This window comes from Gavia stellata, chromosome 11, assembly GCF_030936135.1.
Source record: "Gavia stellata isolate bGavSte3 chromosome 11, bGavSte3.hap2, whole genome shotgun sequence".
Classification (NCBI taxonomy): Eukaryota; Metazoa; Chordata; class Aves; order Gaviiformes; family Gaviidae; genus Gavia; species Gavia stellata.
The window spans coordinates 1,952,027-1,979,977 of NC_082604.1; the positions used below are offsets into that span (position 1 = coordinate 1,952,027).

At 55.7% G+C, this 27,951-nt stretch overlaps 1 protein-coding gene across 5 annotated transcripts; it reads right to left on the minus strand.

Annotated features, from left to right (window-relative positions):
* Window positions 1–325: 325 nt before the first annotated feature.
* IGF2BP2 (insulin like growth factor 2 mRNA binding protein 2) lies at window positions 326–26,038 on the minus strand. 5 transcript variants are annotated; one of them, XM_059822942.1, is made up of 17 exons: window positions 25,848–26,038; window positions 25,225–25,285; window positions 15,156–15,204; window positions 14,727–14,778; window positions 14,126–14,189; window positions 10,925–11,197; window positions 6,690–6,824; window positions 6,130–6,252; window positions 5,713–5,848; window positions 5,391–5,519; window positions 4,436–4,456; window positions 2,775–2,843; window positions 2,492–2,608; window positions 2,143–2,217; window positions 1,774–1,905; window positions 1,354–1,467; window positions 326–759 (listed from the first exon to the last, which is right to left on the minus strand). In XM_059822942.1, the coding sequence occupies exons 1-17, from the start codon at window positions 26,035–26,037 to the stop codon at window positions 664–666; spliced, it is 1,836 nt and encodes a 611-aa protein (XP_059678925.1). In that variant the 5' UTR covers window position 26,038; the 3' UTR covers window positions 326–663. The 5 variants fall into 5 exon arrangements, with proteins under 5 accessions (XP_059678925.1, XP_059678924.1, XP_059678928.1 ...); XM_059822941.1 differs by having other exon boundaries at window positions 4,436–4,459; XM_059822945.1 differs by lacking the exon at window positions 2,775–2,843 and having other exon boundaries at window positions 2,492–2,601; window positions 4,450–4,459.
* Window positions 26,039–27,951: the final 1,913 nt, after the last annotated feature.

Sequence of the window (27,951 nt, forward strand, 5' to 3'; positions counted from 1 at the left end):
TGGCTCATACAGGCACTGCTCTTCTCAAAGCCCTTAAGAAAGCGCTTTTTAACACTCATTTAGTGTATTATTCCCCCCCCCCCTTGCTGGCAATCCTACATCTCTGCTCTACTGTGCATTAGAGAACCAATGGACTAGCTCCTTTCCTTAAAACTCTAGAAAAGCCTGCTCTTGCTAAAAACAAACATCACCCTCCCCTGACCCCTCTGAAATTAAAAAAAAGAATTTAAAAAAAAAAAATTTCTTACAAAACTTAAAAATCGGCGTTAGTTCCATTCTCGATATATTAATTCTAAAATTGATGAGCGCCGCGCTGTGCGCCGCAGCCCCCCCACGCCGGGTGAGCTCCTTCAGCCGTGCCTGGATGAAACGGGCGGCTTTTAGGAAATTAAAAATTAAAAATAATAAAAAAAATTCTCTCTCTCTGCCTATGTTAGTCCAACTAAAGGGATAGCGTCAGGAGGCCACGGAGTAACGGGGAGGCTGTGGGATGGAGAGAGCCCTCCCCGTACCCCTCCACTGCGCATCCTCACAGCACCCCGGCCGCGGGGAGCGGGCTCGGGGTGGGGTCTTTGGTTTGCTCCCCTGACCTGCTGGGGGGTCCGGCGGCGGCGGCAGTGGGGTTACATTCATCAGGCGGTGCTGGCCGGCACGGCGGGAGCCTCACTTGCTGTGCTGCGAGGCCGGGGCTCCCTGAGCGTGTTTCTGCTCCTGCTGCTTCACCTGGTGTACGATTTCCCTGATCTTGCGCTGTGCAGTCTTGGGGGGGAAACAAGAGCCAGGGGTCAGGGCGGGCACCGCGAGCAGCCCGAGTAGTTGTCACGCCCCCCCCAGCCACTGCTCATCACCCTCCGAGCTTTTAATTACGGGACAAGCACGTGGTTCAGCACAGCCATAATAAAGGATGCGCTAAAGAAGGAGCCACTCCACTCCTGCACAGCTGCAAGCGGAGCACCGCAAGGGTTTTAACTTGTGCTTCCTCTATCGCTCCTCGAGAGCCTCAGTTTTGGGGTGCCGCCGTCCCGCTCGAGCTCTCAGGAGACAAGGTGGTGGGATGCGGGTGCCTGTGGGAGCTCCCTGCCGGCGCTGATGCCAAGGAGGAGCTGATTGACACCCTGGGTGCCACTACACATGGTGTCCAAGACATGTATTTTTAGCTAAATCAAGCCAATCTTTAATTTTAGTGCTCGCACAGCTGGGGAGAGCTGCCGAAACACCTTTAGTTCATCCTGCGTGCACAGGAACCACGCAAAACAGAGTGGGAGGATGCTCAGGGCCACCGGCCAGCCCAGCGGCTTTCCTTGGTGGGTGAAACCGGCTGGAAATGTTGGAAAAGCCACGGCTAAACCTCACCTGACTGGCAAAGAAATGCCCAATGATTTTAACGATGACCTCCTCGTTCTCATCCGGCGTTTGGTCTCGCGGCACAATGACTTCTGCGCTAGTTAAGTTTTGTAGCTCGTTCACCTGGAGCAAACGACAGAGCCCCAGGTGGGTTTTGGTGTGGAAGAGACAAAATCCTCCGCTACTGGTGTCACCCCTGTCTCCGAGCCAGCACACGGCACCAGGCTGCTGTGGGTCGCATCCTGTACCCGCCTTGGGACGGTCTCCACCCAACAAGAACCACCGCCAGGACATGGGACTGGGGTCAAGGCGTTGCTGCAACCACTGAGCACCCGGGCTTTGCCCCCCGGGGCGGGCAGGGGTGATGGGTGATGCCCAGTTCTGCAGCCCTGGGACAGGGGGAGCATCCCTGCACCCCCCCACACCTACCGTCTTGCCACCTTTGCCTATCACGCGGCCGGCGGCGAAGGAAGGCACCTTGATGTGGGCTTCAAGCTTCACTTCTTCTTTCGGGTTAAAGAAATTTTCCTCTTTCAGCTTCCCAAATATTCGCCCCTGGGCCTGGGAAGGAGATGTGAGGGAAGTAAAACCAGTGGGCAGTGGTCCTGGGCGCTGCCTGCTGGGCCCTCCCTCCCCAAGGGCGATGATGCGCCGATGTCCGGCAGCATCAAAACGATGGTACTGAGCAAAAAGCCGCCCCAGCACTCAGAGAGGCAAACCCGGGCTGGCAGCACAGCGGCGACCGAAGGGATGCTCTCAAGTTGCCCCTTAGCATCCCCCCAACCACAGCCCCCACACCTTGAACTGAGCCTCAGGTGGCCCCGTGATGATGACCATCCGCTCGCTGGCATCGGGACCTTCTGCCGGGGCAATCTGCGGAGGGATGGGGGAGAATGAATGTGAGTGTGGCCCTGCTTTGGCAAGACCTCCCCTATGTGGGACGTCCCCCCATGCAGGGGTATCCCCCCTAAGCAGGGCATTCCCCCCTCAAGCAAGCAGGGACAATAACCAGGGTGTTGCAGGACTGGGTTTCTACTAATTTGGGGAGCAAAACCGCTCCCCAAGGGCTCCCGTTCACTGGCCTCAGCAGTAGGAAGGAGAAACCGAGGCACAAAGCCCAGGACCGGCCCCGCAGCACCCTGCTCACCTTGATGGAAGCACCCGCAAACCGTGCCAGCTGCTTGATGTGTTGTCCCTTCTTCCCGATGATGGCCCCCACCGCCTGCGTCGGGATGAACAAGTTCACAACCTCCTGCTCTGGCAGCTGCGAGGGGACGGAAGAGCGAGACGGTCAGGGGACCAGCCGGACTCGGGGGTGGCTGCCCCCCTGCCAGCATCCCAGGGCAGCAGCTGCCTGCCCCGGCCCCATGCCCACCCTCCCAAGGCGCCCAAGCAAAGATCTCACGGACTGGGGGTGCCAGGGCACTTACAGGGTGCTGATGGGGGAAGGTGCCAGGTGGGGGGGTTCCGTACAGACCCGAGAGATACGCTGAGGAGCTCTACGGTGGGAGAGAAGACGAGGGTCAGTGACATCCCCAACGAATCAGCCCCTTCCCGGCCGCCCCCAGCCTGACGTGGAGCAGTGTGCCACCACCATGAGCCCGGCAGGGACACGGGGACAATGCCTCAGCCCCTGAAACCCCTCCCGGAGAGCATGGGTACACCTGAGGGCGCATCAGGGGTGAGCTGCAGCCCCAATCCTGTGCCTGCAGCACAGCGCAATGGGGCTGGGAAGGTGGATGGGAGCTCCCAGTTACCCCCAGTCCCTCCCCGCTGCTATTTTTCCAGCTGCATCCTGCCAGCATTTGCAGCAGAAAACTGGCCCCTACGGCCTTTTGGAGCAGTCGCAACCCTGGAAAGATGAAACTGTGTTGTAACCACCATCGGTCCCTAAGAGAGAAGGTGGAGTTCGGTGAGAACTAAGCAAAATTTGGTTTGGCTCCGATTTCCATCACCATTTCCCTTCTCCAGTTCCAGAGAAGAAAAAGCAAAGGCTGAAGAAGTCATTCCCCTGCGACCTGGGTGAGGGCATGGCCAGGCTGGGGACAGGGAGAAAGCAAGGGGTGTGTGCCAGCACCCCAACCCAACTCAATTCAACCCAACCCAACTCCTCTTCAACTCTTCTGTCTCTCAAATACATCAGACATTTCTCCTGGCAGCAGACACAACTCTCTCCCGCTCTGGATTTGGGCAAGTGCAACCAGATGCTACCTGCAAACCACTGTTACTCGGGCGGAGGAGACGACCCAGCTCCCCTGCCCACTCCCTTCTTGCTCCTAGTACTCTATTTAAACTCGCCACACTGAGGTTTTGTGCTCCTTCTTGCAGGAAGCTCATGCTCCCTATGTTCGCCCTTTCCTTCTGGCCATGGGCTGCTCCATGTCTCCTACACCAATGTGTCCTCTCCTGCCCGGATGGTCCTCACAGCTGGGGAGGGCACCTCACGTCCCCAGCTCCTCCTTTTCACCATGAGGCTCCTTCCCCATCCTCCCTCCTCACCAGGTCTCTAAAGCTCTGGTTTAAGCTGTTTTAACGTGTAGACGTGGCACTGCGGGACATGGTTTAGCGGGCATGGTGGTGTTGGGTTGATGGTTGGACTTGATGACCTTACAGGTCTTTTCCAACCTTAATAATGATTCTGTGAAAGCTACAGCCACCAGCCCCAGGTCCTGCTGAGGACACGGTCAGAAACGACCACTCTGAGGTGTGAAACACAGAGTACTTGGGGGGAAGGAGCCACCACAAAGCCTGGTTTCCTTTTTCCTCTTTTTTTTTTTTTTTGCCCGCTCCTTGTTTTACTATAAAAAACGACAGCAGAACCGATAGCTCCTCTTGGACTCACCAGGGTGGCTTGAAAAAGGCCACACAAAGCTTTGGGGGGAAGGAGCCCACACCAAACGCTGCCCTTCAAGAGACCTGCCCAGCTCCTCTCCATCACACCAACAAACTCAGGCGGCCAACGCAGGCAGAGCATCCTTCCCTCCGTGGGCTGGCAGTGCACAGACAGACCGACCGACCCTCTCCGTGCTCTCCAGGGCCATCAAACACATCACAATCATCCGCCCCTCCGCACCGCCAGCCCAGCACTCACCGTTCTCCTCCGACCGCTCTGCTGCTGGCGTCGCCAGGAAAAGAAAACAGCACAAGTAAATTAACCCACGTGCCGGTCGCCGTGCACCCAAAGCATCTCAGCAGATGTATTTAGAGAGACTAAGAGAGACAGACCACAGAGCCTGGCGCCATCCTAAGGGTGCTCTGCAGGTGCTAGTGGGTTGGGGATGGACCTTCCCCATCAGCACTTTGGCCGGGGTGTCTTCCCAATGCTGGACCGTCCCTGCCCGCGTGCAACCTGTCGCTTTGAAACTGCTCCCCAGGATTGCTTTGCCGCAGGTCTCAGCAGCCACAGCACCCCAAGAAAGAGGAAAACCCTTGCCTACAAAATCAGGTGAAGATCAACTCCCAGCAAGCACAACCCTTCGGGTGCCAGGGCAGGGATCAAGGCTGACGGCTGCACAGGGCGCGCTGCTCACCCCCTTTCATGCCACGCTCTGCGCGTCCTGCGGACGATGCCAGCGGGTTCAGGTGGCCACCGGGACTGGACCCGCAGGGCCCAACCGAGTCCACACCATCACAACCCAGTGGTGGGTTTGGGGTCAGGACTGAAGACCACCTACATGGTTTTTCCATTCCAGCATTGGCACAGGCTGCCCCCAGCCACCTTCAGAGAGCAGCACCCTTGGGACACGGCAAGTCCTTAAACACATGTGAGACCGAGCTCAACACAACACAGGGATGCCGCTGATCTTCTCAGGGAGCTAAATCCAAAGAGGGACAAGCCATGTTCATTCACTCTCTTCTCCACTTCACTGCTGTGATGAGCATCTTCCCCAAATAGCCAAGAGTTGGAGCTCTTGTTCACAGCTCCCCGTGAGATGGCTCCTATAGCTACAGTGTCTGCCCAAACCCAAGAGCTACAGCAGGACAGTCTACAGACCACTCTGCCCCCAGGAACGCATCCCCCGCACCCCAAAACCTCTTGCACTTACTGCAAATGGGTGGTACGGGGCGGCCGCCGCAGCCCCTCGGGCCCCCGGCGTGGATGGAAGCATGGACAGTCCCGTCGAGAAGATGCCCAAAGCACTGAGGTTCAGCCCAGGGATCAGGTTGGCTTGTTGCTGGGAAAGCAAAGACACGGAGAAGCGTGTAAAAGGCAGAGTGGGGTTCTGGAGTTCTCATCACATAGTGTGGACATGACGGGTGAGGGCCAACCCTTGCCGTAACAGATCGACAACCCTCCAATTTTCTTCTGGCCACCTCAGCAGTGGCTCTGAAGCAGGAGCACCTCAGGCAGGAGGGCTGGGAGCTTACATTGACGGCCACCACATCGTTCTCATAAGCCTCTCGCAACTTCTTCATGATCTCCACTTCGGCATTGGAGCACGCCTCTGTGCTGCCCTTCACCGTGATGGTCCGCTCGGGGTTATAAATGGTTAAATCCTGCAAACTAACCCACAAACAAAACCCGAGACATGGTTACATTTTTTCCAAGTCAAAAAAAAAAAAAAAAAGGAAAACTCGAATCACAAGATGAGGGTTCCTCCCCACAAGACAGCGTGGGACCACGTGCCCTCTCCCTGCCCAATGCCACCATCCACCCGGGATGGAGAACGCCCAACCAGGATGGGGAACGTGCATGGGAGGACGCCACTGCTCTGTTTTGTGGCTCCAGCGCTACCCGTACCGTGTTGGATGGAGGGGGATGGCTTGGTGTTCACCAGGACTTACGGGGAGATGGTGATCTTCGTGCCGGTGTCCTGCTCGATCTTCTTGAGGTTGCGGCCCTCCTTGCCAATCAACCTCCCCACCAGACTGTTGTGTGCTAAGATTTTCAAGGGAATCTCTTCTGCTCTAAAATGTATTAAAAAACAAGATCTAAAAGTCCATCTGGCCAGGAACCCGACCTCCAGCAAGGGCCAGTAGCGATGTGGTGGAAGGAGGAGAACCACCACTGTATCTCCTCAGCTTCTGGGGAATGGGAGCTCAGGGACTTCCCAAGCCTGACGGCACATCTGCATTTCACAGGGTTTTGTTCTCCAAGTGATCCTACAGGCTCTTTGGACCCACCTGGCCTCTATGGTGCTGTCAACCACACCATGGAGAAATTATTAAGTTGTAAGATATTAACTGACCAATGACTCTATCCTGAAACTCCGACTGCCAGCAGTTCCCTCAGGGGGTGGGTGGTGACAGAAGATTGGCTTCTTCTCCACCGATGGCTGAATTTACCTCCCTTCCACCAAACCTGCCCGTTTTGCTGAGCCAGGGGCACTGAACGTCATACTTACGATTTAGTTTCATCAGCCTCCTTCTGCATGATATCAAGGATCATGCGACACGCTTCGGAGCACCCCTCTGGTGTGGCATGGATGGTGATGGGCTTTTCAGCGGCACCAGCATTCTCCTTCCGATGGATGTCAACCCTACGGTGAAACAACCAGCAGAGAGGAGCCCCCTGAGATCCGTCTGGTGTCACACAAAGGCTTTCAAGAGCTCAGGAGCCGAGCTTGCTATTCACAGAAAAGCTCATTTCAACACCTGCTCAAGCTTTGGGGTGAACCTGGGTCTCGCTGACATACACCTACCATCACCTGGTTTCATGCAAGCCCGGGTAGTGCTTTGCTTTGGTTGGTTTAGATCAGGTTTGAGCTACGTTCGCCTTTATGACCTGAGGTCTGCCTGGGAGCTGAGGGACGTCAATCAACGTCAAACGATGCATCAAGAGAGGGCAGAACAAATCCTCAACTGGACAAAGCCCTGAGCAACCTGGTCTATCATCTTTGACACTAGTCCCGCTTGGAGCAGGAGACCAGATCAGAGGTCTCCGGAGGTCCCTTCCAACCTCAACCTCTCTCTGCACAACACCCGAGGCTGTCCAGCGACCAGCGGCTGCCACGACCGTTGCGTGTCCTTCAGGACAGAGAGACAACTTACCCGTAGGCAGCGTTTGTCACGACACGGAGGCACACGTCAACAACAGCGCTTGTACTCACGCCCTTCCACGGGAGACCAGAAAGCTCTCCCTTGCGCACCGGCAGGGACCGTGCTCTAGCTCCTCTGGTCCTCCCCTCAGCTCATGGCGGGGAGGAGGCACGTGCCTCCAGCTCGCTCCTCATCGCTCAACCGTACCTGGCAAAGGCCCTGAGAGAGAGGGAGAGAGGAAAGCAGGGTAGGAGACTCCCGCACGTCAACCATGTGTCTTGAAGAACAGGCGTAAGCAACCTTTCCATCTTCTCCATGTGAGTCCATGCACTTTTCCCACCGGAGGATGATGCCATGCAGCCATCCTGCCATCGACCACCACCTTGGCGTCCCTGTCACTGCCACAGCCAGGGCTGGGCTGCCCCAGATCTTCCGAGAAGGTGCAGTAATGGCCGCTCAGCCACTCAGTGAATGCCACCAGTGCTCAGCTCCAACATGGTGCCCTCCGGCCACATCTCTGTTTTCATAAGAGGTCCCCATCCTGACCAGGATCATTCATGGGTGCTGCTGTGCATGCAAGGCCAAGAGTTGTGCTACAGAGTCACCCCTAACCAGTGCCACATTTGGATGTTGCAGGGTCACGGTGGGTTTGCACAGATCAACTCTTCCAGGAGCTGGTGAACCAGTGTGTAGAAACAAGGACGCTTCATCTACAGGTAGAGGGGGAGCAGCTGGATGATCCTTCTCTGAGATAAGGGAAGAGCCTACCCCACCAGCTTCAAAAGGGACCACAGGGTTGTTTCATCCGAGCACTGAAGAGGAAATGAAGACAGAGTTTGATCCCCTTTGCAGGCTACATCTCTCCAGATCTCCTATGGCTTCAGCCAGAGTAGCTCAGGCAGGAGACCGGTCCTGCTTGGACTGTGCAAAGAGGTGCTGGAGACACCAGCACCGCCGAGCTCTCCCTGCCCTGTGGTTATGTCTACAGCACACAGTGACCCAGTTGCTTGCTGACAGCCTCTCAGGCGCTCCCAGCTGTGGAGCTCCATCAGGTTGACCTGGAGGATCTGTTCTTTCAGAGGCAGCACCCAGTAGGCACGGGGACACCCACTGCCACCCTCTCTGCCAGGGAGAAGGCAAACGCACCAAAACGTGCCACAAGAGGTGATGACAGGCCCATGCTCCAGAGCGGTGCTGCAATGTCACACCAGGTTGACGCTCCCAGCTAGGGGGAACCGATGAGGAATCCATGGCTGCCCCAACAAACCCCACAGACAGGAGTCAGGCAGCTTCTTGAACCCACGAGCAGTTGAGGCTGGTGGAGATGGGGCATGCAGCTGAGCCTTTGTACCGAAGAAGGGCCAAGAGCCACAGATGGGCTGAACGGACGCAGCGAAGTGACGAGTACCCAGGACAAGCCCAGGAGCGGGACATGGGCCAGGTTTCTGGCTGACCTCCAACCCATCCCAAACCTGGATGTGCAGCCATGAGCTCAATTTGCAGAGAGAAGATGGGGCACCAGGAAGGGGCCACTGCATTCAGGCATGTCCCACCCCGAAGAGCTGGAGGGTGGAGGAGGGCTCTGGACTTCCCAGCACGTCCCAGTGCTGCTGCTGCACAGCTCCAGTCCGACAGGAAGATGGAGAAGGGGATCTTCAGCCCCGTCACCCCATCAGCAGCTGCCTGGGACCCCAGAGTGCTGCAGGCAGGAAAGACTGGGGCAGCTGACAACAGGGATGGTGGGACAAGGACAGGGCAGTTTTTCCCATGGTGCAGCAGGAAGAACCTCCAAGACACCTTACGGGGTGGGAGGGCTGGGAATGCTTCAGAGAGCAGCGGCCATGAGGGACAGCCCTCTCAAGGTGGACGGTACGGTGCGCACATAGGGTTATCCTGGCCCCACGGCTGCTTGGTAGCAATGGTCCTCTCCTCATCATATCACAAGGGCTGCAATCACTGCGGAAGGTCATCTAGTGGGGTGGGCTCTTGGTCTGGGCTCCTCCTCAGCCAAGGAAGAAGATGGCTCGACCTGGGGACAGTTTTGTCCCCTAGAGCTCAGGAACATCTCTGGGCATCACTGTGTGGGGAGACAGGGGCGAAGTCCTATGTGGCCAGAGAAATCCAGGACCCAACATCGCTCTGGGTAGGAGCAGGGGCCGGGCAACAGGATGTCACCAGCACCCTCGTCCCCAGGATCATCACACCAGTGGGTGAGGGTGGCCTGAGCAGGGACAGAGCTACGGGCTGACACCCTAAAATGAAGGCAACGGTCTCCTGCGACTGCCCGGACCGAGTGCATGAGGTCCTCTTTGCCCAAGGCTGGAATGGAGGTGGTGGCCTGCCATGGCACATGGCCTCCTCAGGCAGGTCAGGAGAGGTGAGAGCATGGAGCACGGCCTTCCTCCACGGCACCAGGTCTTCGGGTCAGGTACAGGGAACCAACCCACAAGGAGGGATGGCTCGGTGGCAGAAACTGCCCCAGGCAGCAGCGTTTGGCCTCGTGGTTGGGAGAAAGCAGCAGCCAGTGCCTCCCACCTTCCTCGCCAGGCACAGGGCTTGCAAAGGGCAACCTTCCAGTCTTGAATGGCAAGAACACGGCTATACCCGCTGCTCATCACACCAGGGGACTCACCTGGAGAAGAAGGGCTTGCGGCCAACGGGGACCGGCTCACGGCTACTAGGTGGCCACACCCTAGGGCTAGCCGGGCTCGAAGAGCTCCTCTCCCTACATGTCTGCCCCCTTTCCGTACAAACCTCTTCCTGCAAACCCAGCGCTGGGGTTGGGCTCGCTCGGCTGCAGAGCAGCACGTCTTCCTACCTCCTGCTCAAGCGGACGTGCTATTACCAAATAATTTGCCTCTAATAGCTTCTCTGAGAACTAGGACTCCCTGGAGGATGTTCTGGTACAGGAGTCCTACGTCCTGTGGGACCACCGGGGTCAGGATGATGAGCATGGGAGAAGACAGCTTTGGGTTAAACACAAACAAATTCGGGCAGGAACAAACCATGCAGGAAAACCATGCAGAAAATCAGAGGTGAAATCAATGTGAACATTGACAAGAGAAACATGGAAAACTTTGGCAAGACAGTCCCCCCCGTTTTTTTTTTCTTCAAAAATCAAAACGTTAGATTGCAAAAAAAGGCTTCAAACAGTTACGAAAAGCCCATCCTTCTCAAGGCAGCGCTCCTACTGTGCCCCCTTTCCCCCTGCAACAGCTCTAGCCCATAAGGGGCACTGCGGGACAAGCAATCCCGAGGGCAAAGACCTCGAGGGCACCAGCCGCTGTACCTAGGATCCCCCTTCAGCATTTTAACCCCAAACTTGTCACTTCTCCTTAAAGCCTCATCCCCAGCCGTTCTTGTGATTAGGCTTTAGAAACCCGTTCCTGGCCATTTTTGGTGTACATCCCCCTCTTACCACACCCAGACCCCCCTGGCCAGCAGGAACGGTTTAGGACATGGGCTCTGCCGCCAACCCCTGAAGGCTGCACCCCAAAGAAACAGTGCTGGCCGGCACTCAAAAGCCCTGAGTGCATGGAGGACCCATGCTGGGGACCTACAGCGCCCTACGGAAGGAAACAAAACCATTCGAGGTACTTACTTGGACTGGGTTTGCTTAGTAAGGTTCTTTATGGTCAAGCCCTCCTTTCCTATGATCGCACCAACAAACTGCGTAGGCACCAGCATCCGCAGTGGGAAATCGAGCTGTTTGGGCTGTGAGGAGCCCCCCGGGGAGGAGCCCCGCTCCCTGGAAGAGTGGCCCCCGCGGCGGGATCGCTGAGGGGGCGGAGGGGAGCTCACCTCTTCATCCGGGATGTAGGAAATCTTGAAGGAATAGTTCTCAAACTGGTGGCCGCTCAGCTTCTCAATTGCTCTGCAAGGTAGGGAAAGGCGGGGGGCGGTGAGGGGCTCTCCAAGGACAGCACCCCCACCACTTGCCCTTGTAGACCGTGGTCGATGGGCACCCCTCCAGTACCCCCAGCACTTGCCCTTGTAGACTATGGTCCCAGCCCTGCATCTTCCTCCCTCCCTAGTCTGGACAAGGTCGCCACAGGAAGCCAGAGCCCCCCACTTTCCCCATGTGGAAAAAGCCCCATAGTGTGGTGGGACGATGTCCCCTCCCACGTGGGTGATGCCAGGGCTGGCACATGGCTTGTCCCCCCAGCAGAGGTGGGATGCCAGCCTGGGGATCTGCCAGTTTACTCAGGGAAAGCACAGCCTGGATGCTAGCCAGAGGCTATCGCACAGCATGGAAACGCTCTCGTGGGCTTTTTAGACACAGAAAAGGTGACAGAGGGGCTCCGACTAAGAGCCACCACTCCAAGGAGAAGGACATGGCACATGGTGCCCCTCTATAGGAACCCCAACTCCCTTTCCAGCTTGGTGATGGGTGGGGGTGCAGCACCTAGGCTCTTCGTCCCCCCAAGCCCCTCCTCAGCGGGGTTATGCTCAGCTGTGCCAGAGCCTGCAATGACTTCTGTGAGCAGTGATGGCTTCAGCTGTACTTCTTTCCTCTTCCTACTGCATCTCGCTTTGACTATTTTCAGGCAGGCATATGAATGCACCACTGCAAGCAGCTGCTTGCCAGGCCTGAACATCACATCCAACGAGGACTTCTGCAGCTTTGCCGTCCCTTTCCGAAATCAGCACAGTGCCCCGCCATCTGATGTCTCTGCCGAAGTCTTCCTTTAAACTGTTCCTATTGCAACGTGCTCTAACGTACCCATGAACCACCCTGGCCTTTCCTTCCATCACTTGCTTCTGCATCAAGCTGCTGAGCAACACTTAAGACAGGCATCACTCCAGCTGGATGCAACCGATCACATCTTCGCTAATCCTGAAGACTCTTACACTGAAGCATCAAGCACTGCTGTGTTGGTGAGACTCTTCGCCTTCCTTTCTTGCCACACATCCCAAGACACAGCAGCTCACGCCACGTTTATCTGTGGTCCACAGCACCTTCCTCTGACCAGCCGAGGCTGGAGTGCATTCAGCACGGCCACCCCAACAGGCACAAGGAAGACTCTCCTCTGGCCTCCTGGACCAGCAAATGATTCTCCCCATCTCTGTTCTCACAAGTCCAACCTCGTGATGGGTCAACGCAGATGGGAAGTTGCTGGAACATCCACCAGCAAAGGGACTCAAAGTAGGACATGGCCCATGGCCCATGTCCCATGGCCTTGGGACATCTATCTCTGCCACCATCCTGTACCGCTACGGCTTTCTGTCCCATGCTGTTCCCACCATGCAGCACCCTCCCAAAAACAGAACAAGGCTCATATTCCATTTTGCACTGGAAAATCCTGCTTTTGATGCACATCGACTCAGCATCAACAAAAACCTCCGCTACGAGAGCTTCTCCGTCACAATCCCATTCCTGCACTGCAGTGCCCTGCAGTTAAGCAACAGGACATGGAGCTGCTCCCAACTTGGTAACACTTGCACTTGGGAACCAGCCTGACTATCCATGGCTTTTTCCTGCATGGGGTCTGCGTGGACGTGACTCTTGGTCACATCAAAACCACCCTGGCTGCTAAGTACGAGATGCGCTCAGTGCTTACTCATAGCTAACAGTGCTGGTCTCTAGCACAGGGCTGAAGTCTCTACAAGCTTGTAACAAAGTGTTTTGCTTGAAATAGTCCTTGCATTTCTGAAATAACCCCTAATTTGTAGGTTTTTTCCTCTGCTGGCTATGATAAAACTTTAGGCATGTCTTCACACAGCCCTACTGCACTGATGCACAGCCTCATCGGGTTCTTCCATCCTCGTAAAGTTTTTCTTGATGGGTGGCATTTCTTTATGACTCCTCTGCACAACATGCAGGTGATTTACCCTCTGCTACTCTCCCTCCCCTGCAGAAACCAGCCACGGACCCCTCGCCTCCCTCTCACCTCCTCTAACCAGTTACTCATCCACCCAAGGGCCCTCTCTCTTGTCCACGGCAGAACTTTCCGAAAACCTTTTAGAAGTCGATCAGGTGGTTTCTCTGGGCTTCAGGAAGCAGGAGGTGACAGTCCCTGAACATTCTGGCCTCCAGCTTGAATTTTCTGCAAATGGCGGGGGGTACTTACACCTCCCATCATCGCAGCATTTCTTTACCATCCCTCCCACCTCCTTCACCATATTCCACCTCTTCAGCAGCTCGGGCTGGGTGGTCTGACTGGTGATTTATCCGGTGCATTTCCAGTCTACGTCTGGACTTCCAACCTGGGAAGATGACTCCTTGATAAACCGCTTATCTGACCTGACCCTCAGCTTTCTAGAATGCTTTGCTCCCCGAAGACAAGGCCACTGCAACCCTGGAGAGGACCCTGTAGGAAGGACGGTGTTCAAAGAGAACTGCAAGATGGCACATCTGGGAGCACTCTGGAGACAAGAGGAGAAGGCACAGAGGAAGAGGGGACAACCACATGGCTGATGGCCCCAAGCTGGTCCAGCGGTCCCTGTGCATGTATGATGTGGCACCACAAGAAACCCCATCTCCCATGTGAGGGGAGAAGGCAAGAGACCACCCAGCAGTGGGGCGAAGAGGAGAAGGTAGAGCTGACTGCTGGCAGAAGACATGGGAGGTGACACAGCACAAGATAATACCAACATCTGCCTGCTGTACCTCAAGAAGATACACAGACAGCCCTTAAGGCACTTGAAGCTTACACTGTAAGAGCTTAGAAACAACCCAAGGAGGCTTAGGAAGAAGACAAGAAGAAGCCTGGAAAAACAGCCAGGGGAAAATACCTGGGATTCTTTGGGAAAAGTTTGGGTGGTGTGAAAACATGGACAAAACAAAATAAAACCCACTTACACTTTTGCTTCTTCTTTAGTTGCATACGTTACGTTGACAACGGCTGTTTCTGTGTCTGTGTTGACTGGGGGAAAAATAAGAGGAGGAGTGTTAAAGCAGGGAGGAGAGAGACATCACCGCTGCTCCCGGCCCCCCGGTATGCCCCGGAGCGGGGATGCAGGTGGGGACAGTGGGAGGGTAATGCCTGTATTTTCCCCCGGCAAAAGGATGGGTCTGGGCTGACAAAGGACCAGAAGGTGCAGAGGCCGGATCCAGCCACCCTCGCCAAGGAAGATTCAGAGCCGGACATCACCGATCCACTAGCGGACCCCAAACAACATCTGGATCATTTTTACTTGCAGGGACAATTAGATTTTCATTTGCCAGCAACCAGGAGAAGCTCTGGGGATAGAGGACTGATGGCCACCACCATCCCACCACTGATGGGTGGCCCCACCTCTGCCAACAGGGCCTGCGTCCACCGGGAAAACCATTTTAGCCCAGGACCCATGACCAGGAAAACCAGGTTTCACCCCACCGGGTTTTCTCCGGCATGGGCAGAGCTGAGGGGCCGCACTAGGTCTTTTGCACAGATGGAGACCACCACGTTGGACCATCTTACCTTGCTCTACGTTCTCCACCGTCCCATACTGAGCTAACAGGCCATCCAGCACCTGGGGGATAGAGCAGCAAACAGGGCAGGTGAAGCAGGCAGGAGAGGCTGCCAGACAGGCAGGGAGCAGGCAGGGGCAGAGTCTGCTTCACCCACAGACACCCTCCAAAGAGCCAGCGTCACCCAACTGCCTTCACCCACCTGCATCCCATTATCCCAATGATGGCCCATTGCTCAAAGCTGCCCCAGAGATCCGTGACCCATAAGCAGGCAGGAGATGGAGCCCAGTTCACACCCCACCTCCCTCCTGGGATTACTGGGAAGGCAAAGGGTGGCCCATGTGCAGACCACACGCTCTGGCAGCACAGCTCATGCTGCTCAGCACGACTGACGGAAGAGGAGATGAGCGGGATGTTTTTAGGATCGTCCACTTCTTACCTCCCACTGCAGGTGGGGGGGGATGTTTCGGATCTGGATCTTCCTGCTCCTGCAAAGACAAAGCCCCGGGTTAGGGTCTGCAGGCACACCGCAGCAGCAAGGCAAAGGCTTTATGGAAATCAGACGGCAGCCAGTGAGAGCTTGCCGAAGCATCCCGCTTCCCCGCGCTGAGGTGGAGCAGCTCATCCCCAGAGAAAGCCCTTTCTCCCAGCCTTGCCCCGGTCACCGCCCGCCTGGGCCGAAGCTGTCTCAGGAACGCTCCCTCCTTGTGCTGGCTGCTGGGTTTCCAAGGAAACCTCCTGAAATGAGCCTCTGCAGAGTCACGGCTGCACAGACACGGCTGGGATGCACGCACACCCCTGACTGCACTGCCCCAGGCTGGCCGGGGACACGGGGACAGGACCTCGAGACCCACCACGGCCAGCCCTGCTATCCCTTGAGGGGGACTCTCCAAAAATGCATCCTCCTGATGTCCACCACTTCCCAGCAACATGGGGCTGCTTTCCATGGGGAAACCTAAATACATATGCTCGAAGGCCTGCCTTTGGAGATGGCCAACACGTCCAACCTCGCTGTGGTTGCACTCCCAACCTCGCCGCGGTGCAGCCTTGGAGCATGGATGCACAAGAAGCATTGCAAAGGCTTCCCAAGAGGTAATGACGACCAAACACCTCCCCAGCCTGGCTGCAAGCAGACGTCCTTGGGCAGCGGGGAGTTTTGAGTCACCCGAGTCCATGGAGGATCCAGCCAAGCCATGAACTCATCCACTGTTCACCCAGACCAGCATTCATGAACCTGCTTGTAGTCAATCAGCTCCAACCAAAGCAGTGTCCTGTGTTCTCACCTTGTCCAGCTCCAACATTCTGACCAGAGCAGAGCTGGACCACCTCTCCCCAACATCAGGGATGGCTTTTCTGACCGAGCCACCCCACGCACACATCTGGGTTTTGGGAGCCAACCTGCAGCTGGAAGCTGGTTTTGTGAAGCTTTGCCCTTCCTTAGGATGAGGGCAAGGAGGATGCTTGGAAGGACTGGTACCACCAGCCTGAACACTACCTGGGGGCATCCAAGCAGCCACCAGCTGACAACCAGCAACACCCAGGGGCTTTACACCAAATCCTGCAGGACGAGCCCTGCAGGAGAAGGCGGGAGGAGCTCTGGTCGCCTGCAAACCAGCAACGCCCAACACCCTGATTCCACCAGCCATCTTCAACAGCGGGAAAACGAGACCTTCAAACTTCGGCCCAAGCGGCAAGGCTGGTCCTGGCACTCGCTGCTGATTGCACAGGTGCACCCCGAGGCCCTGCAAACCATTTTGGCAGATAAAGCGTTTCTCAAGTAGTTTGGGGCTAGACACCAGGGACAGGGAGGAAACGTGGGGCATAGCGAGAACCAGAGGAAAGGCTGGCTTTCATGCAGACCCAAAGCAGCCAGGGCTGGGGAGAGCTGTGCACAGCCGGGACTGGAGGCTGGCGTGCTCCAGACATGATCCTTCTGCCTCTACAGCAGTGGCACGCTCCGCTTGCTCCTGGTTTAATAGCGCAGGATAACCAGAACCTTGTGATGGACAACCATCTGCCTTGTGAAACATGAATTCAGGGTGCAACATGAGCAACACAACTATAAGGATGCTGGCAAATATATGCAGCAATCTGGGGTGTACGCCCCACACATGGCAGACAAAATGCAGGCTCCAAGAGAGAAAGGGATGGCAGGGATCCTGCGTACGGCCGTCCTTGCTGAAGAACCATGACCAAGAACCCTGCCCAGTTCGCGACCTGCCCCTCGTGCCGCGTGTCTCTGCCCATTGAAAGAAATCGGTCACTGCAAAAAAGTGGGGAAGCCAGAGCTGGAGAAAATGGTGCTCTCCCGCAGCGTTACTAAACCCCTCTCCTCCAGCAGCCATGGACTCCTTCTGTCCCCAGCTGCCACCAGGGATTTCAGGGCTGGGCATGCAGCTGCAAGATCATTGCGAGGCAAGGAGCAAGATTCATCCCATCCCATCCGACACCACCCCATCCTATCCCCAAGCTATTCCCACCCCACGCCAGGACGGAGGCAGCGAGGAGGACCTGGCCCAAGCGGGACCACAGCCATGACAATCCTGCGCTCCTCACTGACAGCCTAAACTCTTCTGCTGCCTCTCCTTGTCACCCGCCTGTGGCTGACCCCACACCTCCACTCCCTGTACAAACACTCTGGAGGGCCCAGAAAACAGGACACGTTTCATGATTAAAACCCACAAACATCTCCCAGAGGGGCCATTTTAAGGCATCCAGGTCCAGTCCCGCAAGGTGCCACATGCTCAGCTCCCAGGGAGAACAGTCCTGCCCGCTCCGAGTGACACGTCCTGCTCCCGAGCCAGGCGGTGGCACACGGTGAGGCCAGTTTGCCTAAGCAAATCCCAGCCCAAGTGCCAGTGAGTCTCAAACCATCAGCACCTGAAAGCTTTCCAGGGAAAAGCCCTTTCTCAGCTCCAAAAGCCCAACTGAAGCCCAGGACTGGCCTCTCCCCGCTGGCAGAGAGAGCTGGACGTGCTGCCCAGTTACTTCTACCACCCCTCCAGCCCCAAAACAGAACGGGTGGCACCTTCACCTGCCTTATCCCAAGATCCCACCGCTCAGCTGCCAGCCAACACATCACTACAACCATCCTCCTCCCCCAGCCTGGGAACCATCTGTGCCCGTGGATGCTACAGGCTGGACCACGCAGAAGCCACCCTCCTTTGGGGTTCATTTAGCTCGGCTCGCCCCGTCACCGAAGCCCAGCAGCCCGGGGGACGTGGTACATTTCGAAGCAGCTCATCCAGGCAAAACCAGCCCACCGGCCAGCCGTGGCCCCCTCGCCACAGTGTCAGCAGCAACTCTAGAAAAGCCTCTGCCTTGAATTGAATTGCACCGGGGCCATCGTCTCCCTACACCTCTGCCAAGGGAGATGCCAGGGCAGCCACGGTCCCCCAAGGTGCTGCCTCACCCCTCCGTGGCGCTCTCCCGCCTTCCAAAACACCCAAAGAGAAGGACCACAGCAAAGCATCATGTAATCCCGCTTCTCAACAGGACACTACAGCACATTCCCACTTCCAACGTCCATCTGAGCTGCTGCAGAGCATCTAAAGACACCCAAATGGTGGTCAAGGCTTCACCCCCACCACCTGGCAGGTCTCCCAGCAGCTCATTATCACCACTCAGCATTTAAAATAATGTTATTATTCTTACTGGGTATATTTTTTTATAGCTCTCATAATTCCCCACCTGGCTGAAGCGGTGCTGGACCACATGCGGTCATCACTGATAGAGTGATGGATGTATATCCGGGGCCACGACGGATGGATGTGTTATTCCCAGGGCTGGGACATGGACCACGTGTGGTCCTCGCGAGACAGGGCAGCAGAACTCAAGGCCACCCTCCTCCACCACCACTCCTGGGAGGACTTTGGGGCAGAAAACACCTTTATTTTCATTTTCCTCGCTCCTCCCAAAACCTGGGAGACAGGGGATTGATTTCAGCGCACACAGACAACTCCCAGCCCAGGACCTCGTGACGAAGGCAGCAGCCACGTTTCACCCAACTTGTTTTGCAGCAGGCTGGTAGGAATTTAAAAAAAAAATAATAATAATAAATCATAATAACCAGTAACGACGAGCATGGAGTTTGTGGAAAAATACTTAATTATGTGGTGCCACTAGCCCTGCTGTAGCGAGCTGCCCTCAGATAACCACGGGAGCTGTATCTTTCTGCATCACCCTCCTGCTCTTCCCTACCTGCACACTCCCACCATTTCGGTGCCCAGCCCAGGATAAAATGCCCGGTGGCAACCAAGCATCAGCCTCAAGTGCTAAAGAAACCAGATTTATATAGGTTCACCTGCTTTTTTGCCCTGCTAAATTCAACCAAAAATGGTCCTGCGTGCTAGCAGCTGTTCCAGCTAGAGGAGGAAACATCTCCTCCACCCCAGAGCTGGGTTTCGGGTACCGCATGCTGGCCGGCATCACACGGAGGAGCCAGCTTGCTAATCAAGCGAGGCTGTAAGCTGGGTTCATGAAATAATCCACAACGGAGCTGTGCTGTATTTCATGCATCGGTTAGACCAAAATCGTGATGTCAACGTAGCAACCGTGCGGGGAAAGGGGATGGAAAACCCACAGCCACCCGTGCCCCGCCAGCGTCCCTGGCTGATGTCCGTGAACAAGAGCTTCACATGCCACATGTCGGCTATCTGTACTTGTTGAAATCAAGCAATAAAACAGAAAATGCCTTAAAACTTGTGGTTTATTCCCCAGAATCAGGTGGATTGGGGGTTTTTTAGCACGTGTCTCCCCCTTCCAGCAGCCCAGGTAAGTCGCAGTGCTCACCCGGCTTCATGACTACCCCTCCCGCAGCTCCCAGGGAAATAACGGGTAACAGCCAACCCCGAAATCCAGGGACACAGAGGAAGAAAAATAAAGAGGAGACGAAACTGTGAAATGAAAACAAGCCACTAGACCCCCTGCCCAACCTCCACGAGCCCTCCCCGTGTCTGCCCATCCATCCCCTGCCCATCGGGCTGCAGCTCCATGGACCACCCACCATCCCCTGGTCTCCTGCTCCAGAGGGGCTTCACCTCCACCTCCCCTCCCACAAGTGTTTGGGAACCAGAAACTCGATTTCACTGAGCTGGCTTAAATATAAACCGTACAATGGTACGTAAGGGATGGCTTCACCACTCTGCCCTAAAAGATTATTTTCTATCCAAGCTCTGTAGTATCTTACGATAATAAAGCCATAAAGGGATTTTACCACCTTCCACCTCAGACCGGTACTGAGGGCAGAGAAAACACTGTCTGGCAGCTCCTGCTTTCAATAAAAATCAGTTTTCAAGAGAACTGGGGGAAAAAAACAGGGGAAACATGCTGGAAACCAACCACCTCCCGGGTGGCCCTGCCCGCTTTATGAAATATTTGTCCCAGGCAAGAAAAGGTCTACCAAAAATGACGCTCATCATCAGGTGGGGACCGAACTCAGTCCCACCTGAATTTTTCAGACCCAGCAGCTCAGAGCCGGAGATGGGCACACTCCCCTAACCGGGCAGGGAAGAAAGCGGCTGTTGGTTTTGCCTCTCTTGATTATTATACACAATTTTTCGGTCTATCGGGGTCATCCTCGACAGGTTTTGCTCTCACCCAACCCAATCCAGCAGCAGATCTTAACGAGCAACAGCTCTGTCAGCACCGGGCTGGATAAGCATTAAAGAGCTGCCCCAGTTTCAACCAGTTGCCAAGAGCATCGCAGATGCGTCTGCTCCAGTTCCCCTCCCAGCCCGGGGGCTTTGCCTTGACGCTCTTAAGGAATTAAAATCTGTTCACGGTAAAGCCCTGTCCTCTTTCGCAGGACGAACAACCTGCCCAGGGACGGAGCGGGGGGGACGGCGAGGACGGCACGTGATTGATACATCCCCGTGAGCTGGGGATGTATTAACGATAGGGATGAATGGGAAATAACGTCCCATCTGTCACAGCTTTTCAAGATTAAGGCAGGGGGAAAAAAAAAAAAGAGGGGCAAAAACCCCAAAAAAGAGGGGCAAAAACCCAAAAAAGAGCCAGCCCCTGCATTCCCATTCAGCATCAGGATGAAGGGGAAAACCAAGCCCGGTGCAGGAGCAGGGCTGCCAGCCCGGCACGCTGCGAGCCCCAGGGATGCACAGAGCTGCTGTGAGGGGCGGTCAGCCACACTGTGCTCCTGTCCTCTGCCACCCAAAGCCACCCCAGCATCCCCCCCCAGCCCCAGCACCCAGGGAGGGCTGACGGACAGTGAGCCGGTGTAGGCAGGGCATCAATGCAATGGCCAACGGGACAGAAGGGCAAGTTCACACCACTGGAAGAACCACAAACTGACAAAAATAAGGTAATTAACGACAAATATTCATGTATTATTTTCCTTTTGGCTTTGGTCTCTCCCCAGTGCCTTCAAACCCAGGTAGGCTTCACGGTGGTACCAAGAAGCATCCTGGCACACTACGGCATGGATGGCGTGGCCTTGGTCACCCTCCTGCATCCTCTGTGCCCGTGCCCCGTCCCGCATCCCCGATGCCACCCCGCTGCCATCCCCGCACGCTGGCGGGAGGCAAAGAGCCAAGCGAAAATGCGGCTAAAGAAAAAGAAAACAACTCCAATGCCACCAGCTCCCAGTTTACCCACACCTGAAAGAAAACAGATAAAATTAAACACGCGACGGTGTCACACCTAGCTCTAACAAGCGCCGGAGTCTATCTAGGAAAGGATTGGCTCGACGGGGTTTCTCCTGGCCAGTTCCATAGGGAACAGCATTCGAGACCTACGGGAAACCTGCCGCGCACCCAGCGGGCAGCAGGAGGGGCTTTCTCCATCCCTGATGTGACCAGCATCGCTCTGGCAATGTCTATATATGTCTATAGATAAATATATATATATAAAAAAGTATCTCTTTTAATAAATACATATATTTTAAAGTATCTTTTTTATATATAGTAGAAGTATATATATAAAGTATCTTTTTTATATACAGTATCTTTACATATATAGTAGGTTTTATTTATATATATATAAAAAAGTTACTAAGTACTTCAAATATGAAAAGATACGTCCTTAATTTATATAAATATAAAAGCTACTACAGGATATTAAATATATATATTTAAAACCTGGACCAGGACTGAGAGCAGCCCCACTTCTAGCACTCTGAATTCGATTTTAAATCCAGCGTAACCCAACACACCATATAAAAGTTTAATTCTCTTGGCGAAGCGACGCAAACCCTCCCCATGCTGCGACCGGAGAAAATCTCTTCTTGTTCTTTAGGTTTCTCTAATTTTTATTTTTTTTTTAAATCAGAGATTTTTTTTTAAATTAGAGATATTAGGACCAGAGAGGGTTTTCTTCTGCTCCTCGTGCGTATTTACAGACGCGCGCGCAAATAGGTGCTGGTGGCTTCTCCTGGCAAAGCAACTGGTTTGCACGAGGATTTTCCTCTCCCCTAATTAATCATCTCATTGACGACAAGCAATTAAGAATAAGGAAAGAAAAGATGGGCTGCCCATGGGGAGACAAAAGGGCTCGTACATTTATTCCGAGCCTTAACGTCACCGGCATTTTGAGTTTCAAAACAAGGGGGTGGGGAAAAATAAGTAAATAAATAAATAAAGCCAGAATACGCAGAAAGGAGAATTGAACTGATGCTCAAGAGAGTAAACTTATTTAAGGATAATTCCTTTTGAAACAGGAGAAAAGCCTGCGGATCCCATAAAATCACCCCCAGCAAAGCTGCTCGGGCAGGCATTTTCATCGCTACCCCTCCAGCGACTGCTGTCCGGGGCAAAACCACCCAAGTTTTGCCATTTACTAAAATAGCAAAAAGTATTATTTTTAATATTATAGAGATTTCCAGCCCAAGTTCTCTCCGACGGCCTCCCCCTCCGCGCTGTTCAGACGTCCCTTGTGCTTTTATTTCTCATAGCTGAAAATTATGGCAGAAGCAGAAATTAAAAGGCACCTTCGCTGTTGGGAACCCAAAAATTTCACTGGTTTGGAGACATTAAATGGGGCTTCGCTACATCCCCGCTACTTATAAAACTCCTCATTTTTACCCAATCCTTGTATAACGGTCAGCATTGGGGGGGTTGGGTTTTACTTTCCATATTTCACAAACAATCCTGATTTTTTTTTTTATGACTTTCTTTCCCATTAACAGGATTTTCAAGGATTTCAGAGATGTACAACCTATCCGTAAGGGGCAAGATGCTGATGCTTCCCTCACTGCCACACTCTGGATACAAAATACTCTTGAAGCGGGATTGCATCGCCTCGCTTTAAGCAAATAAAAGTATTCGCTGCTCCTGCTGAATTTAAAAATCAATTTAAAAATTAATTTAGAATTTTTACATGTTGATTAAAAGAAAAATACGGTGGGTTTTTTTTTTCCTTTCATTTTCCAAGGCACAATAGAGCATATACAAGGGAAAAAAGAAAACAACACAACAACAATCGAGACGCTGTTGGATCCTTCCTATAGGAGCCCAAAGCATTTGCATGGCAGCAGAACGGCGGATTTTTAACTCGTGAGAGGCAGATCGGCGGGGCGGGCAGGATCCACGCTCCTTCCCACCACCGTCGATTTTAATTCGTGCCTTCGCAGAACCAGAAACGAGCCCCCGCCAGCAACTCCCGGCGGCACCTCGAGGAAATCCCTTCCCTACCTACAGATGTCGGAGGTGTTTTCCGGCCCGTTTCTTATCGAACCGTATTTATAGACACGTAAATACACCGGTAGAAAGATATCTCTATTAGATTTGGTTATAAAAATCAAGCATTCCAGGTGAACGCGGCGGGCATCGGCACCCCCCGGTTCCCACCCCCGTGACGCAGAAACGCCGGGGGACGAGGGCCAAGAGGGACTCGGGTTCCCCAAACCCAAATAAAGCACAAACGTATTTAAATAACCGGGGGCTTTTGGTCGTTTGAGCCCCCCTGAAATCCCAGCGCCTCTCTGGGACTCGACTGCAACTACAAAAATTGGATTTTCTACAAATTTAAAGGCGGGGGGGGGGCGGACGACACACTAAAACATCACCACGTGAGGCTCTGCTCCCTGCCAAGAATCACGTTGTAAAAATAAAATCTATAATCTACCGAGGCAAAGGCACGGCCCCCCTAACTGGATATATTAATATAGAGCAATATATATTTTTTTAGCCATGGAAAAAAAGATATCTGCTTAAATTAAACCTCAATAACCTGAGGAAGCTGGGGAGCCGAGCTGGAACAGAAAACTTGGAGCCAGCCGAAAACAGACTGATGCAAAATAAATCAGTATTTATTTCTGGGCTGTTTAAACATCTTTTTTTCTTTTAAAACTCGGAAGGAAAAGTAGCGGCACCCCAGCCCGACGGAGAATTTAGGTAGAGGTGAATTCCTTGTTTACATCCCCTTCGTACATGATAAAGGTCGTGTGTCCCAGGTCCAGACTATCTTCCCAAACTCCCAATTTCTGGCTCCATCACTCTTAAAAAGTCACCGGTGGGCCAGCCTAAGGCTGCTGCAGAGATTTAGCTTGGAAACACGACAGGTGGGATTTTTTTTAACTTCTTTTTTTTTACCGCCTTGTTTTTTTGAAGATTTGTTAAGGTAAGAGAGCGTGCGATCCCTGCCGAAGAAGAAATCCCGCTCCGGCACACGTGATGCCGGGCACGAGCCGTTCCCCCACCGAGCCTCAATTACACAACAGCATTTTCCCCCCCCTCCCTCTCCTTAATTTCAAAATTAATACTCCAACATCAACCGCGGGCCAAACCTCCACGCCAAGCAACGGCAAAGGACCGGCCCGTGGGGGTTTGTTTTCCGGCGCGTGGACCTTTTATCCCCGCGCGTATCGGGGTTGGGGGGGGGGAACCCCGCAATCTTGCGAGGCGGCAGCTACGCAACGCGCTCCCCGGTTTTATTTCCTCTGTGAAACGCGCCTGTCCCCATCCGTCCGGCCTCCGCGCTCCCCTACGCCTGGCCAAAATCGGAAGGCGCGTTTCGACGCCCTACCTCACCTGCCGTAGAGTTTGGGGATCCTCTGGTAAAAGAGGCGGGTGGAAAGAGCGAATTGACGGATTACTTATTAAAAACAACATATCCCCCCCTCACCACCCCCCTGAGAGCGCGGGCAGCCCCGCTGCCCTGCGCCACCTCCCCGGCTGTAAATCGCAGCCCACCCCGCCGCCCCCCCAGGAAAAACTGAGGGAAAAAAGGGGGTTTTCTTGCTTCCCCCCCCAAAAAAAGAGGCTGTTTTCCCCTCGCAGCGGCGGGGAGCGCCCGCCCGCCTTCCCCAGCCCCGCACCGGGGGGACACGGGACCCGCTGCCCCCCCCCGGCCCCGCGGCCGGGCCCCCGCCGTGGGAGTCGATGCCGGCCCGTGGGCCGGGAGCTCCCTTCCCCCGCCTCCGCTTTCCGGAGCGAAAGTAAAACCCGGCGGGGCTCCCGCCTTTCCAACCCCCCCCCCCCGCCGCTCCCGGAGCTCCCCCCCACCCCTCCCGGTGGGATGAGGGGCGAGGGGGGGGGTGATGGCGCGGGGTTTACCTCAGCTTTTTGGGCACGGAGTAATCCACCTCCATCACTTTGCCGTGCAGCTCCACTTTCCCTGCGGAGACAGCGGGGCGCTCAGCATCACCCCGCGGCAGCCCACCCCCCTATCCCCCCCTCTCTGCCCCCCACACCGGCCCCCCCCGGCCCCCGCCGCCCCGGCCTGCCCGCGCCCGCCCCGCCGGTGCTCTGCCTGCGCCTCCCGGGCCGCCGCCGCCGCCGGCCCCCAGCCGCCCCTTCGGCCGCCCTTTGCTCCGCGCCCCCGCCGAGTTGGGGCAGGGCACCTCGTAAAATGGTTCCCGAGGGGGAGCGGGTGCCGGGGGGGCGGCGGGTCGGGGGGTTCGGCGCCCGGTCGCCTCTTAATAAAATCGAAGAAAAAAATCAGCGAAAAATACCCGAGGTTGGAAAGAGCCGGGGCGGCCGCGGGAAGGAGCGGGGGGCGGAGGGGGGACACAGACACGCCGGGGGCGGGGGGGGGGATGCCGGGGGAGGGGGGTCAGCGGGATGGGGGAGCCCCGGCGGGGGGGGGGGGGGAGCCCCGGGGGGGCGGCGGGCGGGGAGCCGGGGGGATGCCGGCGGGGGGGGGGGGGGGGGGAGCCGGGCTGCGGCGCCTGGCTTACCCGAGAGGGTCTCGATCGCCCGGATGGCCCAGTTTTGGTCCGGGTAATCCACGAAGGCGTAGCCCGACTTGAGCAGGACCTGGCCGGCCAGGGGCAGCTTCCTCTCCCCGAAAAGCTGCTTGAGGTCGTCGGCGGTGGCGGCGGGGCTGAGGTTCCCGATGTACAGCTTGTTCATCCTCCGTCGCTTCATGGGGAGCTCCCCCCGGCTCCTCCCCGCCCTCGGCGGCCGGTCGAGACGCGGGGACGGGAGGGTACGGCTCTGCGCCACCCGCCCTGCCCCAGCCCCAGCCCCAGCCCGGCAGGAGCCTGCAAACAGCGGCGGGCAGCGGGCGGAGCCGCGCCGAGCCGAGCCCAGCCCGCCGCCGCCCCCGCCCGCCGGGACGGGGCGCCCGGCGCCGGGGCCTCCCCGTCGGGTCGCGGAGCTCGGGAGCAGGTGGAGCCGCAAGACCCCCGCCGCGGGGCCGGGCCGGGATGTCCCCGCCTCGGGGAGCGTGTGTGTGTGTGTGTGTAGGGGGGGAACCGGCGGCCGGAGCCTGCTGCCCTCCCCCGGGGTGGCGGGGGTGGGGGGGGGGTTTGCCGGGCACCGGCTTCCAGCGGGGGCCAGCGACCCCCCGGAGCCATTTCGGGGGATTGCTTCGCGGTGGCGGAGGGGGTCGGGCCCTGCCCGCGCACCCCAACACCTCTGCCCTTAGAGCCGTCACCCCCCAGCTCCCAGGGTTTGCCCAAGCTCCGGCTGTCCCGCTGGCAGATCCCGCTCTGTCCTCGCTGGAAACCTCTTGAGGAATTCCTTCAGGGAGAGAGGGAAACCGCCTCGCTCGGGAACCAAGGTAAAAAAACCCAATCAATAAATAAAAGCCTGTATTAAATGCGCTTTTTCGGAAAGCGCGAGTGCGCAAACCCGCCCCAACCGAGGTCCGGTTTGGCCGTCGCCACATGCGAGCCCGTCATCCAAAAGGCTTCCAGAAACGGCGAGGCGGTGCTCTGACATCCCGGCGCTGAGTTTTGCGTGTTCTCAGCCCGGTGGTAGACGGCTGCTGGAGCTTTTGGGGCACGTGGCTCACAGGGGCTCCGCTGAAGGATGGCCTCAAGTGACCGAGAGTTAGTGTCGCCGCTGAGGGCTGGACGCTGCAGGTTAAACGACTTTTTTCTCTCTCTTCTTGAGAATACAAAGCCAAATCTTTACGGAAGCGCGTCCGGCCCGTGACCGGAGACTAAAATAAGGCGCAGAAGTAATACCGGCTGACAGGAGGGGACGGGTGTCCTTGGAGCGGAACGTTGTGCCCTAGGGCCAGTCGCCCTTTGCTGGGGGGGGCTGAAGGGCGGTCATCGAATTCCCCAGATTTTAAGCTGCGCGGCGGGACAATTAAAAGCGACGCTCCCTTCTGCCGCGCTCCATCCCGCTGCCACCCTTCCCCTGTCATGCGGAGGTGCTGGATGGAGTAGGAATAGCAGTGACGGGTGCTTGATGCCACGCGTGTAGCAAAAATAGATGTGGTTGGACTGCGATGATGCAAAGCGAGAAGAATCCTTTCTCCTCCAATTTCTTCGTCTTTGCTTTCAGCGCGGCTCCTGCCGAGCTGCCGTTTAGCAGCGGGGCTGGGGGCTCCTCCACCCCCAGCACCTTTTTGGGGTGCTTTTAGGCTATAATGTGTTGATAATGTCCTTTTTAAAAAAGCTTACCCTCATTCAGGTCATTAATTCATCCTCGGTGACGAGCTATCAACAGTAACGGGGCAGGGAGCTGCCGTTTCATCGCATGAGCTCATTGCCACTGGGAAGCGGCCGGAGAAACCCAAGCGCCCACAGGTTGCCATACTCATTTTAGACTCGTCGCTCAAGTCTTCTGCGGGAGCTGGAGGTAACGTAGGAAGTCTCCTGCAATTACCTGCGTGATCTCATCCCTCCTGCCCTCGATTTTTGGCTTTGCCGAAGGAGCTCAACAACCTTCTTCAGATGTTTTCCCAACCCGACGGAGCTGGTACAGAGCTTTGGTGGACCGTTTGTGGCCCGGATGAGATGGTCAAGGGAAGGATGTGCTTTGGGGAGGAAGACTTAAGAGCACCGATACAAAATAGCTGGCGAGGCAGCAAGAACACAGGGCAAG